Here is a 20746-nt window from a genome sequence, read left to right on the forward strand (position 1 = left end):
CACAATCAAAAATACCAAGACAGAGGCAAACATACAAATTACTCTAGTGGTTTAATTTTGTTTCTTTTGATTTGTAAGAATTTGCGAAACAACTGTAAACTTTGATTTTATGAACTACAATCATAAGTACAATGTACATATCAATGGTAACTAGTTTATTGTTGGGATGAAGTAAATGGGTTTTATTTTGAAGACTGCATTCACCTAGAAAATAATTTATGGCATTACAAGGTACATTTGCTTTTTATTTTTTTTATTTTATACTTTGACATTCAGAACTTAAACATTCTGAAATGCTAATGGAAACCGTGATCCCTTTAGTACTATTAAAAATATCTTTTGGTGTTAACTTAAAAAGAAAAACCTACTAATTCTACTATTTTCTTTTTTTTTTTTACAAATGTACATTTGTTAGAGCATTTATTGATCTTCATAACCATTATTTATAGCTTCTAGTTACTGCATTAAGCCAATACACATTTAAATGCACTTCACAGCAACAGATTATGTAAACTTTTTTTATTCCTTATAATTTTCAGAACAGGGGACATGATAGTTGCCACTACAAGTCCAAGCGAGAAATGCTATCAACTAAATTTGATGTGCTGCAAGTAACTTGAAATGGCCCCTGATGCACTCTGTAGTGGCGTCCCTCTCAATGGTTCCAAATAAGGCCTACAGTTAGAGATAAACATGACAAAACCACCACTGCTAAGGTTAGCGATTTACTCAAATATAAAATAAAGTTTTTTTGTATATGTATAGTTTGTTACTTACGAGCAGCTCCAAACCTGAGTATTTTATGGTATATTTTAAACATACAAAAACGTATGTACATTTTTCTCCACTTTCTTGTAAACAGTTGTCAGTATATTCTGTTTTATCCCTTTATCGCTAGACACATGCAAATCATACATACAGTATAAATACACAAAAAACAGTCATTCATAGGCTTAGCAACAAAACTTGTGCCTGCACTAGTCCAAATTATAAATAAACAATGCGTGAGCATCCTAGTCACCTAAATGCAGCTGTGTGCCCTCCGCTGCAATTGTAGAAACACTGAGTTATTTTGCACCATTCATGCTTATACAGTATTTTAATACTATGAAATGTGGAGATTAAGACTTATCTACTATGACCTCTTTTGAGGTTGAAGGATAAAGCAGCACTTACATACAAACAATGGCAAGCGGTTGCTAACGCCACTGCAGGAAAAAGTATCCCATACTTACAATTCTTAAATAAAAAAAGAAAAATAACCCAAATAACCGATCACATGTTCATTCCTTGGGCATTTAACAGCGAATCCAGCATGTCGAATGTGTCTTTGTAGTCCATATGTTGGCTGTTTGTACTGTACTCATGATTGCCATCAGGGCCGTTGGTCTCCACTGTCTTCTTGTCCAGTTTCACGAGGGTGCTGAGATGTCCGTAGCCCACCTGGTATGTGACAGGGGGAGGAGGGGGTAAGGGAAGGTTAAGAACAGAGTTGTGAGATGATATATACTGCTTAACAGAGGAAGAACTAGATGAACTACCTGTACTTTTGGAACTTTTGCTCATTTTGGAGTGGTGGTTGTGAGATGCGTCATTGGCATGCAACCTCTTCCTTGAACTGGAACTTGAAGAAATACCATCATTAATCAGGCCAACAGGACTCCTTAAAACTGAAGACATTCCATCGGAACCGAATTTGCTGCTGCTAGAATGCGTATGAGAATGCTTGTGGCTGCTACTGTGATGGCGGTTTGAAGAATGTTCCCTGTGTCTATCTTTTAGTTCTTTGCCAACATGTGGACTAGAATGTTTGCTCTTTCCGCTGCCCTCATCAGAGGAGCTATGTCTTTCAGAGGAAGAAACTTTTATTTTCATTTTTAATTCTTCCTTAGTCAAGTTCTTTTCTGTAGGTACAATTGGTATACGTAATTTCAGTGATTCAGATTTTTCTTTTTTATCAGATATATGTCGATCAGTCTTTTCAGTACTTGGAAAAGGAATTTTCATTTTAATTGGTGAAGCTGAAGAACCACTATTGGCTAACTGAGACAGGCTGTGTTTCCTGTGTTGCTGTTCCACATGGCTACTACCATAATGGTCCCGGACATCTACATCAACAGTTTCTTGTTTGCGTTTTTCTCTGTATTTGTCCAAGGACATTTTGTGAGGAATGGCTGAAGGAGCAGTCACCTGTACATGGTGTTTGCCATTTCCTGTTTTGTGAGAATATTCTTGTTTCACAGTGTGCTCTGATCCTTTGTCAGGTCGAAGTTGCACTCCTGGATGTAGCTGCACAGAAGGTCCTTGAGTAAAATTGATATATTGATTACCAGATAAAGTGTTCTCGTGTTTCATAGAATAGATCGGATCTGTCCTTGCCTGTTCTTGATGTTGGGGCCACTCTTGGTGGGATGATACATTGTACGAGGTATTTGGCATTCCTGCAGCTATTAATGCCAATTGTTCTGGTGTATGACTACTTTGTATAGGAATGCTTCCAGAGTTCAGTGATACTGGTGCAGGGAATGAAGTAGATGCTTTCTGGAAATTCACGTTTGTGGATACACCACCAACAGTGTCTACCAAAATGGAGTTCTGGGTCAGAGAGGAACCCAAAAGAGAACCCTCTACTTGTCCATCTCCTTTAGGTTTCTTTGCAGCCTGGTTCGCCTAGAAAAAAAAAGAAAAAGATTTAGGACATTAATAAAACGTGTTGCTTTATATATAAACCATTTTAGATGCATGTACTAAGTCAAATAGGGAAGTGCAACTAGTTACACCATTTCCTAAATAAGGCATCTATTTTGAAATTATGAAATATACGGGTAGTTGCAATCCAGAAAGATTAAACCAGGTTAAACCCATTTTAAAAACAAGCTTTGGCATAGCCAATAGGTCTCGCTTTTGTGACCTTATAAGTATTTAGTTATGCAGCACAATATCCTTGGTGCAACAACTGTTGCATGGCTAAACCTTTTACCTTATAAGTGTTTAGCCATGCAACGATTAATGTTGTTGCAGTACGGATATTGTGCTGCATAACTAAATACTTATAAGGTCACAAAAGCGAGACCTATTGGCACATGCCGTATTCTGAGCTTTAACACAATGCAGACTGTAGTTTGAATGAATCCTTTTAAAAGCATGGTCTGCTGTCTCATGCCCTAGTGTGTAAAGAAAGATTAGGCTGATTATGTTGGAAGAAATGTTATTTTATTTATTTATTTTAAAAGTTTTATATAGCGCGAACAAGATCTTCGCAGATATCAGAGCGCTTTACATAGAGGGGTACATGAGGGAACATAGTCAGACAAGTAAATCAATAGATCACAGTACAAATAGTACAAATAAATGAATGCAAAGCCAATCATGTGAATAATAAGACAACTCAAACAAATAAGTAAAGGGGTCAAACATGTAGTTCAGATCGGTGCAGGGTGTTAATAGGGTTCAAGAAAGTAGTTCAAGTGTATTTAGCCATGAGGATAGCTTTTACTTCTTTTTTAAAGAGTGTAGTGGAGGAGATAAGCCTGGTTTCGGGAGAGAGTGAGTTCCAAATTCTAGGCGCCATTCCCGAGAAGGAGCGCTTGTATGTTTTTTCCTTCCGGAATCTTCGAGGTTTCAGCAGAAGATTGTTTGTGCCTCTCGTGTTTCTAATTCCCCCAGAGATTGACAGTTTCTGAGCAAGGTAGCCGGGTGAGTTTAGGTGTACCACCTTGTGTGTCATGCAGGCGATTTTCAGATGTATTCTGGCTTCAAAAGGCAGCCAATTCAGGGATTTCAAGTCAGGGGTAATGTGGGAGTGCTTTTTTGACCCAGTGATGAGTCTCGCTGCAGCATTTAGAGAAGCTTTTAGTGGTGCGGTTGTAGTTAATTGAGTCCGCAGAGGGCGGTGCTGCCGTATTCAATTCGTGGGATGATTAGTGCTTGTACTCTGACACCCTAACAAACTTTCTATCACTTGCCCAGCCGCTTCTCAACCGATACTCGGCGGCGGTGGGCGCCATATTGAGTGAGGCGGGGACAGCGCTCTAGTCGCGCCGTCCTCCCGCCCTCCTAGATTATTTAATCAGTCTTCTTCCTGCGCTCGGTGCCTCTAGAAGCTCTCCCTAGTTGAGGGAACTGGGGCTGCGAGCTGCACGTGTAATACTGTGATCTGTGTTATTTGCGATCTGAACTCTGAGCATTGGAGCGTTTTTTACAAATTTTAAAAATTGCATCATTTTATCCTGGGGGGCTTTTAGAATAAGGGGAATTTAAATTACAGGCACTCTGACACCTTAACAAACTTTCTATCACTTGCCCAGCCGCTTCTCAACCGATACTCGGCGGCGGTGGGCGCCATATTGAGTGAGGCGGGGACAGCGCTCTAGTCGCGCCGTCCTCCCGCCCTCTTCTCTCCCTTCCCTCTATATCATGTGTCAGGGGGCCAGACGGCGCAGCGGGCTGGCGCAGCGGGCGCGCCGAAGCCGCGCCTAAGCCAAGCCCGTCTGCGCCCGTCCGCGGCCGACCGGGGACAGGGGCCATGACCCCTGCCCAAATTATGAGTAAGATGCCGGACTCTAGCGGGAACTTCACTTATACACGCCGCAATTTGCTGGATCTGGCTGGTACGACGGCCATAAATACATCTGACTGCGCTCACATGGGTCCGATGGACACTTACGGCCCATTTAGCTGCTATAATTGTAGATGGGAATGCACCCCCACGCTGTTTCCCGTGACACTAAATTTACCTACAGTTCCCCTTAAATGCATCTACACGAACGCAAGATCATTACCCAAACACTCCACCTATATTTGGGATCTTCTTAATGAACATCAACCCGATCTATTGTGTCTATCGGAAACTTGGCTAGATGACCACAATATCCCTGATATAGTCACAGCCCTTCCCCCAGACTATAAGATATTGAATGTTAATAGAGTCGATAAAAAGGGTGGTGGTGTAGCTCTATTGTTCAGAGACCACCTCTCATGCAGGCAAGAGACTATCGTGCCGGCTGAAAAATATGAAGTCCTGGCATTTACTGTGTCCATGAACACCAATGTACTATTCGGAGGCTTTTTAATCTATAATCCCCCAGGTTGCACTTTAAACTTTAGTACACAACTACTTACACAAATCATGCCTGTCTGTTTGAAGAATAAGAATATTCTCCGTCTTGGAGATTTTAATATACATCTGGACAACAGTAGTAGCTCCCTGACGAATCTACTAGTGGAAGACATGGCTATCCTGCAATTATCTCAGAGAGTCCATCAACCAACTCATATTGCAGGACACACATTAGATTTGATATTCTCTAATATTGAATCTATAGACATCGACCCTTTAATACCACTGTTATGGACTGATCATTACTTGATTACCTTTCGTATCAATCTTCCTATCCCCCAGACCAAAAAACACAGTGTATTTACAGTAAGCACGAGAAATTGGAAATCTTTCACAATCGATAAATTTAGAAATCATTTCTCACACCCCTCGTGCACAAGCACCAATATCCATGAGGAGATAGATCTCCTTCACAAAAATATTAAAAATGCTCTTGAACATTGTTCGACCACCCAATCTAGTCATACACCAGGCAACAAAAAATCAGAGAGATGGTACGGACCTGAGCTTAAACTTCTAAAAAGAAATTGCACTTCTTTTGAGCATAAATGGAGAATATCCAAAAAAGATGAGACCAAAGACAACTTCAGGAAAGCTCAAACACTCTATCACAGGGCAATCAGAAAGGCGAAAAAGGAATACTTCACACGTAGAATATCTGAGAATAAAAATTCCTCAAAAGAACTTTTTAAAATAGTCAAAGAACTATGCAACCCAACCAATCTCTCCCTACATCTTACCCCCTCACAGGAAAACTGTGATAAGCTCAATGACTTTTTCTGTGAAAAAATTGATACCATCTATGCCTCCTTTCCAAATCACCTGACCGAAATCAATGAACAGGATGTACCAACCGTTGCACATACCAGCTGCCACGGTTTCGGCCCTTTTTCAGAAGAGGAGGTAGAAAAGGTCATGCTTGAGGTCAAGTCGGGTTCTCCACTTGACCCTTGTCCACATCACATTTTCTCCCAGTTAACTCCTGTAATATGTCCAGTAGTTACTAGAGTACTCAATCTCTCCCTTAGTTCTGCTGAATTTCCAGATTCATGGAAACAGGCCCTAGTCACCCCTTTAGTAAAGAAGGCTGGAGCAGACGTAAACAATCCGGCCAATTACAGACCAATATCCCAGCTACCTTACTTATCAAAGGTTCTGGAGAAGTTAGTCAACAGAAGTCTTTCCACATTTTTGGAAGCAAATGGCCTGCTGGATGATTCACAGACAGGGTTCCGGACAAACAACAGCACTGAAACTACACTCTTAGCGGTGACAGACAGTATCAGAACCAAGGTGGATCAGGGTAGAACAGTCGCACTGATACTCCTTGATCTATCAGCGGCTTTTGATACCGTACCCCACAATCAACTATTGAACATCCTGGCAGAGAAAGGAATACTGGGCAAAGCATTAGGATGGCTACAATCGTTCCTAGTGGATCGAACCCAATCAGTACGTTTGGGTGACTACACATCTCCTCCACGACTCATAAAATACGGAGTTCCCCAGGGGGCGTCATTGAGCCCAACTTTGTTTAATGTATTCGTCTCCTCGCTGGCAACCATTGGCAAAAAGTGGGGTGTCGAAATGTGCTCCTATGCTGATGACACTCAGCTGATGGTCACCATTGATGGAAATGATGACTCCAAAACTAGATTGACGAACTGTTTGACTGAATTGGCAACTTGGATGCAGGACCACTGTCTTAGACTAAACGCCGACAAATCCGAAATCCTACTGTTCGGCAGAGGTACACAGGCCTGGGACAACAGCTGGTGGCCAAGTGACTTGGGTTTGCCTCCCAATCCCACTGCTAAAGCAAAAAACTTAGGAATAACACTGGATAGGGACTTATCCATGAAATCCCATGTTTCTATAACTTGTGGAAGGAGCTTTGGACTTTTGAAGTTGCTTAGACGTGTCTTCCCCTGGGTGCCAACGGATTGCAGGAAAACCTTAGTCCAGTCACTATTGATGAGTAGGCTGGACTACGGTAACTCTCTGTTTGTAGGAATGGCGGATTATCTCTTTTCTAAATTACAGTTGGTTCAGAATGCCGCTGCCAAAGCCATCTGCAATAAAAGAAAACATGATTCAGCTAAAAGTTGCATGCGTGAGCTTCATTGGCTCCCAATGCGGCAACGAGCCATTTTTAAGCTGTTGTGTATTTCTCATAAGGTACTCCACGGCTCAGGCCCTACCATCCTACACGACAGGGTCAGATTTCATAAACCCTCTAGACACCTACGATCTATGACGTTAGGAAGAGCAGTCATCACCCGAGCTCGTACTGTCAGGATGGGAGAGCGGGCCTTCTCTCACATTGCGGCAACAAAGTGGAACGAGCTACCCCCTAAAATTAGAACAAATGACTGTTTTGTCTCATTTAAGAAACAACTGAAAACATTCCTCTTTCCCAGGCCAGATCAATAATCTTCAATCAGAGCTGATGTCAAATCACTTGCAACTTTCTTCAGCGCCGTGATGTCCTTTCAGGATGAATGTTAGCGCTTTACAAATAAATAAATACAAAATACAAATACAAATACTGCAGTTTGGAAGTCTTTGGCTGGGAGGTAGGGTTTAAGTTTCCTCAGAGTATTGATCTGGAAGTTCGCTCCCTTTGTTGCCTTGCTGATATGTTGCTGCATGCTGAGATTGGTGTCGAGTGTTATGCCTAAAGATTTTGCTGAGTCCACGATGGTGGGTTGGACATGGAGTGCCATTAGGAGTTTAAGCCAATGTTGAGTGGTGGATATCTTCGCTGGGGGTGAGATCAGAAGGAACTCTGTTTTCAGGGCATTGAGTTTGAGGTGATTGTCGGCAAGCCAGGATTGGGTGCATCTGGTTGTTGAGTTCAGGAGCAGGATGTCATTGGGTGATTGTAATTTGAGGTAAAGTTGGGTGTCATCGGCGTACATGTGGAAGTGTACATTGGATGCTTGTAGCAAGGTGGTGAGAGGTTCCATGACTAGGTTGAACAAAGTTGGGGATAGAGAGGATCCTTGGGGGACGCCTAGCATTACAGGTATTGGCGAGGACATCCGGTTGTTGCTCTTGAATTTCTGCGACCTGTTGTGAAGAAAGGAAGTGAACCACTTGAGGACAGTTCCAGATAGGCCCATTCTTGTGTTTAGTAGTTCTAGTAGATTCTCATGTTTAACGGTGTCGAATGCTGAGGAGAGATCAAGAAGGATGAGGAGGCAGGTGTCGTTTTGGTCTAGCATTTGAAGTGCGTTATCAATTATGTGAGTCATAGCAGTTTCTGTGCTGTGTCCTGCTCGGAAGCCTGACTGGTGAGGGTTGAGGAGATCGAATTGCTCAATGTGTTTAGTCAATTGTAGTTGTGCGCATTTTTCCAGCAGTTTGGCGAGAGTGGGGATATTGGTGATGGGACGGTAATTGTTGAGATCAGAGGGGTCGGCTGTTGGTTTCTTTAGTAGAGGTGTGACCTGGCCAACTTTGAGGAAGTCAGGTATGCTTCCTTGTTGGAGAGAGCCGTTGATGATTTTAGTCCAGAGAGGGAGAAGCAAAGGGGTAAAGTCTTTTACTGCGAAGGCAGGGAGGGGGTCCGTGAGGTGATTGGATGGTTTCAGGGTGCTGAGTAATTTGCCAATTTCTTCTTCCGAGTATGTGCCAAAGGTTGACCATGTAGCATTGTTTTTTGGTTCAGTGGGCGCTAGGCATTGGGGTTTGGAGTAGAGGCTTGCATCAGTGAGGAGATCGCTTTTTATTTTGTCAGTTTTTTGGGTAAAGAAAGCAGCGAAGTCTTCACAGGAGGATGCCTCACGTCCTGTGTTGAGTGGTTGTGGTTGCTCCTTGGATTGTGACTTGATTAGCTCAAACAGTTTTCTCGGGCGGTTTTTTGCTTGGTCGAGTTGGAGGCTGAAGAAGTCCGATTTTGAGCGTTTTATTTTCCTGAAGTAGGCGTTTCTCTTTTTCTTCAGATCTTTTAGGTGCATTGCGGAGGGAGCTGATCTCCAGGTCCGTTCTGCCATTCGCATGTCTCTTCTATCCTTGTTGAGACTCCCGTCGTACCATGGTTTGGAGATTTTAGTAGAGACTCTTTTTAGCTGCATAGGTGCAGCCTCATTAATTATAGAGGTCATAGCGTTGAGATAGTGGTCAGTCAGAGTTTGGACGTCCGTGGCGCCTGTAGGAGATTGCAACTGTTAGGGAGCAAAGAGCCTGGGTTGAGCTTTTTCGAGTCTCTTTTCCAGACTTTGGGCTTGGAGAGTTGAGCTGGGTTAACTTTGACTTTTTCATTGATAAAGAATGTGATATGATGATCTGACCAGTCGCAGGGTTGGATGGATTCGAGTTGGATAGAGTCCTCTTTGGAGATGATCAGGTCGAGGGTAGAACCTTTCTCGTGTGTCGGGCTGTTGCAAATTTGGGTGAGGTTAAGGGCATCGAGGACATTTTTAAGACTATTTACCACCGCGTCGTTGCGGCCATTCCAGTGGAGGCTGAAGTCACCAAGGTATATTTGGGTGAGCTGCCGTCCGGAATTGGTTGAGATCATACCCATGATTTGTTGGGAAAAGGTGAGGTTGTCCCTGGGTGGGTGGTAGATGCTGTGAAGAGAGCATATCGGTTTGTCCTCACTAATGATGTCAAGGCAGATGTATTCCCAGGATGTTGGGGATGGTAGGGATGTGGAATTTACTTTCTGAACAGAGAGGTTGTCCCTGTAGATGCATGCGATTCCACCACCTATTTGGCCTGTTCTGTCGAGCCTGATAATGTGGTAGTTGGGAGGAACCAGAATGTCCATTATGGGTGTCGAAGATTCAGTTAGCCACGTTTCAGTCAGGATGACTAGGTCAAGGTCCCGCGATTGGAGGAGGTCAGCAATGGCTGCGGAATGTTTCGTGGCCGATCTGCAGTTGAGAAGAATGCATTTGAGACGGGGTGTGTAGAGGGTGTTGGCTGGTTCTAGCGAGAGAGGGACTTTTCTAAGGTTATTGGGGATGGAGAATCTGCTGTTTAGTGTGGGTGGTCTAAGGGGATTTGGGTGTATCGTGGGAATGTTGCGGTGTGGGGTGCTTGTGTGAATTTGGGGGGCTGGGTCATAGGAGCGGAGAAGGGTGAGTGTGTCGAGGTCAGAAGAAGAGTTGTGGGTGCGGCGAGGGCGGTTGTTGCGATTAGGAGCTGGGATTGAGGTCAGATTGGGGGATAGCTGAGTGCAAGAGTTAGTCGGAGGGGTGGGGGACAAGTTTGGCGGGGGGGTGTAGGTGTGTGAGGGTTTGCAGGGGCGATGCGGGGGACGAGGGCAGTTGCGCCTATGAGCAGGGATTGACGCCAGGTGTGGGGCGTGATGAGGGTGGGAGTCTGCCGGCGGAGTATGGGACAAGTTGGGAGGGGGGGGGGGGGGGGGGGGGGGTGGAGGTGGGTGGGGGGTGTATGGGGTGTGTGGAGAGTAGTTCTTTGATGGCGTGAATGTCTTCTTTGATCTGAGTGAGGGTGGCCGTGATGTATTCCATCGTAGGGTAGGTGGTGGGGGTGGGGGTGGGAGTGGCAGTCGGGGGGTGAATGGTTGACCAGGGAATTCGTGTGCAGGTGGGAGGGAGGGCTGGTGTTCGAGCAGGTCTGCGTTGTGTTGGTGTGCGGGGTGGGGTTAGGGAGGCGCGTGGTTTTGGGCGGGAGGGGTGTGGATGAGGTAGGGAGAAAGTTGGCGTTATGGTTGATGGCATTGGTGGTGGGCCAAGGTGTAGGCTGGGAGACTGGTAGCCGTGGTGGGGGTGTAGGGGGGGTAATGGGGGCTGAGAGTAGGAGGGGAAGTGGGATTGGAGATGGTCCTGTTGAGGGGAGGTGGAGTTAAATTAAGAGAGGGGGTATGTTCTGCGACGTTGGTTAGTGGGTAATGAGGACTGAGGATGGGGGGGGATAAAGGGGGGGAATTGTCGGAGTGCGTGTTAATCTGGTGCTGGGCTAAGTTAGGTGTGTTATGAGTAGGAGCTGTGCTGTCAGCGGCGAGCGGGGTGTTACTGCCCGCTGTAGTTGTGATAGGAGTGTTGAAGGTATGTGTGGAGTTCCGCAAGTTAATTGAAGGGGTGGGGGAAAGAGCGGTGTATGGGGGGAGCGATTTGTGTCTGTGATTGAGTGCTGAATTGGGATAGTGGGGTTGTGGGTAGGGGATGGGAGGTCAGGGGTGGTAGGTGTGTCCCTGGTTGAAGAGTATGTAGCTGTGAGGTCAAGGTTGGTGGGACTGGGGGAGATATGAGTGTTTGCCCGTGAATTGGAGAGGTGTTCTTTGAAGGTGGGGAACATGTTGTCTAGCAGTTCTAGGTTCCTGTCTGTGGATTGTGATAGGACAATCCCGTTATTATAAATAGTGATGGAGGCACTGCCTGGAAAGGCTTGGGATGGTGTGATGGAGAGAGTTAGGCTGTGAGCGGATTTTCTGGTGGAGGAGACGGTGAGTAGGGTGAAGAACGCTTTTCTCCATTGAGCTCTGCGTGTGGTGTGGAAGATGATATCTGTGTTCAGGGATCCATTGACCGGTGAGAAGTAGGTGTCAGCAAAGGGCGTTTCCGAGTGTACCTTCTCATATTCTGGGATCCACCATCACTTTGCAGCCTGGGCTACCCACGATTTAGTGCAAATCAGTTTCAGCTCTTCTACAGCGCTCTCACACACAAAAGTACTACTTAGGATTTCATGTGGGTGAAAAATGTGCTTCTCTACTGCAATTCACATGCAACCCCTTAAGGAAGAGGGAGCATCCTTTCAGTATAGAAAAAGATAGATATTTCCAAAGCTGGTTTAGAAGGTGATCATACGCAAATGGATTTCTAAATCTCATTTTAATATCCATTTCAGAGGCATTGGGTACTGAAAGACTTCCAGTGTGTAGATAGGAGAGCAGATTTTAATGCTACCACCTGTGGGTCAACTTTAGAATCCTAATTTACCAATCCTAATTTACCAACCAATCATGAGGGTGTTCTAAGTTCTGGGAAACGTGTTGTGCTATTGCAAGGACCATTAAGCAATTTAGAAGCTTGTAAACACTATATTGCACTTGCAATCCAATTGTGCTTTGCCTGGAGGCCTCAAGATGTGCTATCTTAGCAGTGACAGGGTAGTTCAGCTCATCACGGCAATTGTTTGCATTCTGATGATTGTTACGCACGAGTAATCATTCAAAGGCAAAGCTACAAGCAATGAAGAATTAAGATGAACACTCGATGCTTCAGAGGATGGTACATGGAGTACGTTTGGGTAACAGCATCAGCAGCTGCCTGCAGGGCGTAGAACCAATAGAAGTGCAATATTAAGGGTTACATGAACCGAGGTTGTTAAAGATAAAAACTGGACTTTTTGAGCTTGAGAATTGGTGCACTGTGTTACAAAGTGAAGAAGCATTGGCCCCGGGAAGCTATAGTAATGTGTAAAAGCGAGAGTGATGCGCGCATGTAAAAAAACACGCTAGAGATGCGCGCATGCAGCAGCACGAAGAAGTTATGGTGATCGCGCTGGAAGGGAGGCAGATGGCGGCTGCGTGCGTGCCACCAGGCAGCACTTTGAAAACCCCGATACTAAATGTCTCGGAGCAGCGAGACCCAATGAGCTAAAAAAAATATATAAAATGGGTGATATTGTTGCACACACACACCCACAAAAAAAGTGAAACGCACAGCAAAAAACATCCTGCGCAGGCAAATGATATATTGTAACAAAGTCTAATAACTATAGAATATTACAACTGGCATACATTACTGCCATTTTCTTGTATTTGCGCTGTTTTTACTGTAAATGCCTACAAAGGCAAACTAAAGAAAGTGAGTTTGAAAAAAAGCCTAGATGTGTGGTCTTAATTTCATTAGAAAAAATATATAAACATTAACTATTTCTTACTCTCCAGTTCCGAATCCTCTTCAACCGGCTTGGGGTTTTCTCCAATATTTGTAGAAATTCATGTGTTAGCTCTGCAAGAACAAGGAAGAACACATTTAGAAAAAGTGGAAAAAAGTATCACATTTATCTTAAACTTTTCAGTTATTCCTAAACTATATATTATTAATCAGATTATGCTGAATGTGCAGCTAAACTAGTGAAATTATTTTGAAAATAAATATAAAGATAAATATAAATAAACATGCTAGGCTTTTGCTGTTCACTTTTTTTTGGAAGTTAAAGTTAAAGGAGCAAACATTTTTGCAGATTTAATGCATGTTGATCTTTATCAAGGATTTCATATTTTCCTTTTCACTGGATTTCTCGATCAAAAAGTTTCAAATCTTCTTGTATTTAGGTTATATGTAAGCAGTATTCTTACTCAGGATATGCAAAGGTGAATACTGATCTTCAGATAGCCGCTCTTCTAATCCTGGCTTTGTACAAAGTTCAATAGGTGGACTTTTGAGCATGTGAATGAATGAAATAGCACTTCTAAAATGCGTAGCCACCCGGAGGGATCCCAATGCTGAATGGTTCACAGAGGTGGAGAGAACATCTAGGGGAAAAGCCACTTCTTTAGCTGTTTGCGGAAGGTCAAATGGTTGGGTTCCTTCCGCAAGGGCAGAGGGAGCGAATTCCATAATCTGGCAACATTATAAGAAAAGAGCAGTCTGCCACTTCTGGCCTTTCTTTTAATCCTGGGAACGATGGCTAAGGAAAGATCATCCGAGCACAGTTGCCTATTGGTTCGATATAGCTGAATCAAAGAGTAATTGTGGGAGGGCCGATCCCTCCAAGCGACCTGTGGGCAATGCACAGGGCTTTGAAGCGGATTCTCTCCTGAACAGGGTGCCAAAGTAAGGACCGCAAAGCGGGCCTATCCGAATTGCGAGATAAGATCCCCAATAGCATTCTTCCTACAGAGTTCTGCATGGTCTGAAGTTTTACAACTACCGAGATAGGTGCACCTAAATATAGGGCGTTTCCGTAGTCAATCCTTGACAAGCGAGTGCCTGAATCAGTTCTCTCGCCTCAGCGTTTCCAGACTTTTGCTGCGTAGCCATGTTAACATTATCGCGTGATTACCACAGAGATTTATTATAATTCAGCAAACTCAGGCTAGATGCTTCTGAGTCGTGCGATAATCCGAGGCTGTCATTCCGCATCTGGAAGGATCTCTTAAGGCCTCGGGCTGGAGCGAATCTGGTCAGTGATGACACAGCTGTGCACATGGCGGTATCTTAAATCCCTATCAGCAGCACCTGGGCAGCTCGCTGTGTCAGGGCACATAAACAAGCGGTCTCTTGAGATTTGCGCGTGGACAGTACTACACCTCCCGCTCAACAGGCGCATTAGACTCCATTTAACTAATCTATGAATACTTCAAAATCTTCTTGTGGAAGCACGCACGGCTACATTTGTTTGTTTATACGCCACTTGTATTATTTTATTGGGCATTTATTTAACTTAACATGGCTGCACAAATTTGTTTGCATACTTCTTCTCACTTTCACTGTTTGACCAGCAATATACGACTGTATAAACTTGTTTATTACAGACAACAGGAGTATTCTTTTCTGGATAAATGTAACCCCCAAAGAACCCGCCCCCACCATGCGAGGAGCTTTCAATAAACAGCAAGCATAGCAGCTGTTTTCCCGGCCGCCTTTTCCCTCAATAGCTTTTCCTTTAATTAACATCTTTGCCTTTCACACATTTCTCCACGTCTAAGCATTAGACTCCATTTAACTAATCTATGCATACTTAAAGATCTTCTTGTGGAAGCACGCACGCCACATTATCACTCAGCACCACCCCAGCATCACTCAGCACCACCCCAGCATCACTCAGCACCACCCCAGCATCACTCAGCACCACCCCAGCATCACTCAGCACCACCCCAGCATCACTCAGCTCCACCCCAGCATCACTCAGCTCCACCCCAGCATCACTCAGCTCCACCCCAGCATCACTCAGCTCCACCCCAGCATCACTCAGCTCCACCACAGCATCACTCAGCTCCACCACAGCATCACTCAGCTCCACCACAGCATCACTCAGCTCCACCACAGCATCACTCAGCTCCACCACAGCATCAATCTGGGCAACCATTCAACAACTGGTTCAAATATGTTCTCTCAATGTTTCAAGCTTTATCACAAAGGTCACAAAAAGATGTTAATATTTCACTTCTGTTCTCGGATTTTCATCACAATAAAATACACTGAACATAATCTTCACAAAAGTTATTTACAAAAGTTTAAGCTATTGCCATTATAAATTAGAATCACTTTTATGCAAGTATTAATTATTTAAAAAAATTAAAAGCCATTGTTATTTGTAATATCAATACATCTAAGTCACGTAAATACAAAACATGTTGCATTACAAATGCTATAGGTGTCACATTTGCGAAAGTTATAACTATTGGCATTGTAAATGACAAAGCTATTAATTTAGCTATTTTCTAAATAGAACACATGAATAAAAAAATTGTCATTTACAAGACCAATAGCTCAAACTTTCATAATGCGAGACCTATTGCATTGCAAATGCTTGTTTTAGGCGTTTTGAATACCCCAATATTGCCAATAGTGGGCCAGGGCCAATCTGGTCATTAGCTATGTCACCAAGTTTGGAGAAAATTTGTATCCAGAAAGCAGCGATTGGTGGACATTGCCAAGCCAAATGCAAGAATCCTGCCCAGCTCTCCCGACATCTTTCACAGCAGTCAGACTCCCACAGACCAAATCTATGGAGCCGCACGGGTGTGTGGTATATTCGGTGGTATATTCGGTGCCTGCCGTTAAGGGAAATTCGTTTGGTGGCATCGCAGCAGTACGATCACATTTTATCGTCTATCGTTTGTTCTAGATCGTGCTGTCATTCCAATCTTGCTTTAAAATATTGGTTACTGCGCAGCTCTTGTCTTTTTGTAAGTGTGTGAAACCAGTCCGCATGGGGATTCAGTGCAGAGTATGGCCAAGAAGGACCTCTGGTGGTTCTAAAGCGGTCACCTAGCACCTCCCGTAGCGCGCCTCGGGCCCTTAAGTAGTGGAATAGTGTTAGAGTGAACTTGGGGGTGTCACTGTCTGCTAGTTCGTTCCAGTCTCTCTTTAAAAAAGTCACCAATTGTGTCTATTCCCAAAGTACAAAGGGCTCCAGCCATCTCAGGTGTAGTAAGCTCTAGAAGCCAGGCACACCATGCCAAGGGTGTAAGGGGAGAATAAAGTATAGTAGTGGCTTGACGGTTCAGCAAGTTCTGCCAGGCGTGCGTGGTCGCATTTATTGAATCAAAAATTTCTTTGCGACTGGACATCGCGTGAAACAGTGCCACAGTCCCATGCGCCGAGGCCATCGCAATATGGTATGTGTGCGTGTGTCGCAATATGGTGTGTGTGTCTTTCTCTCTCTGCTAGTGCAGCCAATAGTATGCGTGTGAAGCCGGAGCAGCTGGATAGTAAAGATCTAGGTCGGGGGCATTCAGCCCTCCCATCGCGTAAAGAAGAGTGAGAATATCCCACCGGCTCTAGGTTGCTTGCCGGCCCAGGCCAGCTTGATTTGTAGCATTGTAAAGCCTAGTTGATGAAGTAAGTTTATGGTGGCCCAAGTGTGATGGAAGCAATTTTGACAAGTTGAGCACTTGAGGCGCCAGTTGTCTAGATATGGAAAGACATGTATGCTTTCCCTGCACAAGTGAGCAGCTACTACTGCAAGACGTGGTGAAGACCCTAAGATATTGGCGTTACGCCAGGTGAATAGGAATGTGAAAATAGGTGTCCTTTAGGCTGAGTGAAGCAGCCTTGTTACAGTAACCGAATGACATCTTGAAGTGACCATGTTTAAGCGCTTTCAGACAATGTATTTGTTTATGGCAGCAATACTCAAAAGTACGGCCCGGGCTCCATGCTGTCCCCCTGGGCAGCAGCAGCATTGGGCTCCTGTTTACTCGACTAAGCATGAACATGAAGAAAAAAAAAGTTAAATGTACAACAAATACGTATTTAAAGGTTAATTGCAGTTAGGGAAAGGAAGTAACTGGTTAGTAGGCTAGATACACATGCTTTACTTCCCCTACACCCACTTTACACCCCCCACTGGCATCAGTGCGGCCTTCAGTCACACCACAGACCAAATTTTGCGCCACCAGGAAAATGTTGGAGTACCCATGGATTAGGGGGTCTGAGATTTAATATTAGTCTCAGGGAGCTGTCCTTTTTGGGGATAAGGAAGTAGAGTGGATAACCTCCTGTGCCTTGCTGGTGTTTCAGCACTGATTCTATGGTTCCTTTTTGGAGAGGTGCCTGAACTACTACTTTAAGCAACTGTTGTTGTTGTGATGAATATGTGTTGGCGAGGTGGAATGTTAGGTGTGTGAGTGTGAAGGGGTAAGCAGCTAGCAAATCAGGGTTTGGTCGTGGTGAAGCCACCCTTGCCTCTACCTTTGGAATTATTGCCCCTGTAGGATCCTCTTTAGTATCCCCTGGGCGAGGTGGTCTGTGCCTGGGGATGCTGGTAGGAGGTGTAGGCCTCTGGGAGGTTGATCCACCACCAAAAGAGGGGTGACGAAAGGAACAACAATGTGACAGTGTCTGCAACGCCCCGTGGCTGTTTCATTATCTTTGTTCTACCTTTTCTATGCAAGCCTAGAAATTTTGCTGCACTTCAGCCTTAAAACCTGATTCCCTAAGCCAGGTATGACTCTGAAGGAGGACACAATATCTTATGCCATTACCTGCGGCCTCAGCAGCATCAAGAGCAAATTTTTGTATTTGATATTAGTGTGCCTTCTGAGCAATCTGTTATACCCGCTTCTTGTGCTCCTCTGGGAGATGTCCATCTCATCTCATCCCATCCCATTGGGCCCTGTCGTACCGGGATAGGAGGTCATTGGTGTTGGTGATCCTCCAGTGGTTGGGGGGACTGGGCAGCTACCTTTTTACCAGCAGCATCAATCTTGTTGCCCTCTTTACCTGGTGGGGGTGCCTCACCAGATATTTGAGAGTTATCCCTTTTGTGTGCCGTGGCAATTTCAAATGAGTTGGTGGGAGTTCTCCCTTCATGTATATAGGGGTTGCTGGCTGACTTCGTATTTTTTGTAGATATTGTGTGTGATGAAGCGAGTGAGTGTCTCACCTGTCAGTCAAGTGTCCCCTGACAGAGCCCAGCGTTGGCTGACCCCTCGACGTCTGCTGCCTGAATCCAGAGGCTCACCCTGACCACGACTGGCTCTGATAGGACGACTCCAATACCAAAAGGCACCTCTGTACCCGAAGCCCCTCCGCCTTAGTGAGCAGAATCAACTGTGCCATTATGACCCCTAAAGCTTTAGTTACCACTGCTGTCGCTGGTCTTCCTCCTGCAACCTCCAATGCGACACCTGCAGCCTGTTTGACAAAAGCCAAATCATCACTGGGAACCATTGGGTGACTGTTGATGGAATTGCACGGTGCACCCAGCCACCCGTGCCACTGGTGGTGCATGTTTGGTGCTGCTTTATGCCCACCCCCAATGTTTGGCCTAACCCCCTCAAGCTTGGCTCCTGCCCCCAATTCACTTACCTGCAAGCAGCGTGGCTTTGAGCCCATCTCAGATTTTGACCTCTACACCTGGCTACCCCCATAGGACTCTACTCTGTTCTCTATCAAGATTTTATTTTTGACGTCTTGTGGTTTATTTAGGATCTGTTTTACAAATAGAGACTTGCAGATCAGACTGTAGCTTCGAAGTTCTGTTGTGATTTCAATAAGGACCCTTTGGACTAATCTTTAGGTGAAATCGGTGGGAGGCCCATGTTTGGATAAACATGGTAAGTCTTGTAGTTGGATTCATGAATCTTGTCCCCCTGGAACAACAGACTTCATATTGTTAAACGTGGCCTCATGACCCTCACCAGGCTGATAGGCTGCAACAATTCTTTTGAGGGGGTCACATGTATTTTCTTTTTTAACGAGGAAAGTGTAAACTAAATTATCCTGGACATACTGACAGTTTTAGATTATATATATTCAGATGATAGCATCTCCTGGCAACCAGAGAATCCTTTGTTCATGCTGTGCCTGTTTCTATTAACCATCTTACTTGAGCAACAGTAAGGGGCACTTTTTCCACACAAGAATGCGGACAATGGCAAAGTGGAATTTGTGTTTTGTCACACATGGTTACATGCATCTACCATTAGGATTTGATGGTGTACAATAAAGTCAGATAGGTCTCAATATGTAAAACCATGGAATCTTAAGGTGTAGTTTGTTCACCACATAAGCTTACTGAAGGAGATATCCAACGTCTTTGACTAACAAAGATATACGCAAGTGAGCCAAAGTTCAAATACAAGCATCAGATATTTTCTGAAGACTTCGGGAAAAGTGTCACAAAACTCCTACAGACCCAAGACTGTGCCAAGTACCAGGTCATCATGCCCACGCTGGTGAATACAGATCACATGCCACCTAAAAATATCCAGAAAAGAGTGCCAGATGACAAGTCGGGGTTAAAGGCCAGGGCCTTTAAGGTGACCAGGAATGGACGTTCTAGTCCACATGCTCTTAGTCAATTTCAAAATTACTAGGGTTCGTGCTACTGGCCAAAAGGAAACTATGGTTCGTCGCTCAAACGGTTTCCTTGGGATAATATGGATGTTGGCTGACGGAACCCTTGATGAATAAAGAGATCTCAATCATTAAAATTAATTAAAACTAAATGGCATATCTAAGGAATGAGAGATCTCCACTTTCAATACTACCACCTTAAGTTGAGGCAGAAATGTTGCTGTACGGTGACCCCAGTGTCTGAAAGTGATTACCAAAAGAAAATCAAAAGAACAAAAACCTGTAAGCAAAAAGGTCACCTCTTTTTTCCTTGGAGTAATATTCTATAGTTTATAATCTTTAACTTCTGTTAAAAAACGACATACATGATACATAAGTAAAACCATAGATTCTGTCAACTACCTGTGAGAAGGTGAGGTATAGGAGGAAGACTCCAATGGTGCATGCATTATCAGAGAACTCAGACGGTAGAAACGGGAGTGTTGGGGGAAATGATTTCATTTGGGTGATAACACCAGAGTGAGGAGATGAAACACCTCAGTACAGCCATCCTCATGACTAGAGGAGAGAGCCTGGCTAGGCCATGACTATCAGCAGGAAGAAGCATGTTTATCTATTCCTTATTACACACCGTGCATCAGTAGCCACAATAACTAATTCGGAGTAAAAAAAAGTTAAACAATGATTCTAATCCTTACCATCGAGCAGCTCAAGAGTAACAGAAGGATCAACGTATTCCCACCAATGTTTTCCATCAGTTGACACTGGAATTTCCCAATTGGACCACTTGCAAGCCAAATGAATGCACACACATGCTATGACTGTTGGCTTGTACTGAAGACAAAATGTCGTAAGGTGCAGACTTTTTCAGGAGTTGCAGAGTCCAAACATGCAACGAAAAAAAAGAACAAAGAAAACTTCCCATTAAAATACAAAGCGGATAGGGGCAACGTCATTTCAGGCAAACCTTATACACAATAAATAACATTTACAATGGATTAACATGAAATCATTTCAATAGTACTTTAACCACCATCCTGATTTCCTTTTAACAATACAAAAGCAAAACATTGGTTTTAATCCAATTGCCACTATATCATCATTTATAAAATTTCAGATGGAGACACCCTTTCACTTGTGAAAACTTTTCTAGAATAAATAAGCAAGCAAG

At 44.1% G+C, this 20746-nt stretch overlaps 1 protein-coding gene across 3 annotated transcripts in view; it reads right to left on the reverse strand.

Moving 5' to 3' along the window:
* Window positions 1–32: 32 nt before the first annotated feature.
* CCNT2 (cyclin T2) overlaps window positions 33–20746 on the reverse strand; it is a 49962-nt gene continuing 29248 nt past the window's right edge. Inside the window, exons 7-10 of one of the 3 annotated variants that reach the window (XM_086957305.1) lie at window positions 20274–20437; window positions 12983–13053; window positions 1542–2670; window positions 33–1443 (exon numbers count right to left, since the gene is read on the reverse strand). In XM_086957305.1, coding sequence (XP_086813431.1) covers window positions 1376–1443; window positions 1542–2670; window positions 12983–13053; window positions 20274–20437 — 1432 coding nt within the window. In that variant the 3' untranslated portion in view covers window positions 33–1375. Of the gene's footprint in view, window positions 2671–12982; window positions 13054–20273; window positions 20438–20746 lie in introns of all 3 variants that reach the window. The other 2 variants (XR_015308492.1, XM_086957304.1) reach the window with 2 other exon arrangements.

This window comes from Lissotriton vulgaris, chromosome 2_1 (assembly GCF_964263255.1).
Source record: "Lissotriton vulgaris chromosome 2_1, aLisVul1.2, whole genome shotgun sequence".
NCBI classification, from domain to species: Eukaryota; Metazoa; Chordata; class Amphibia; order Caudata; family Salamandridae; genus Lissotriton; species Lissotriton vulgaris.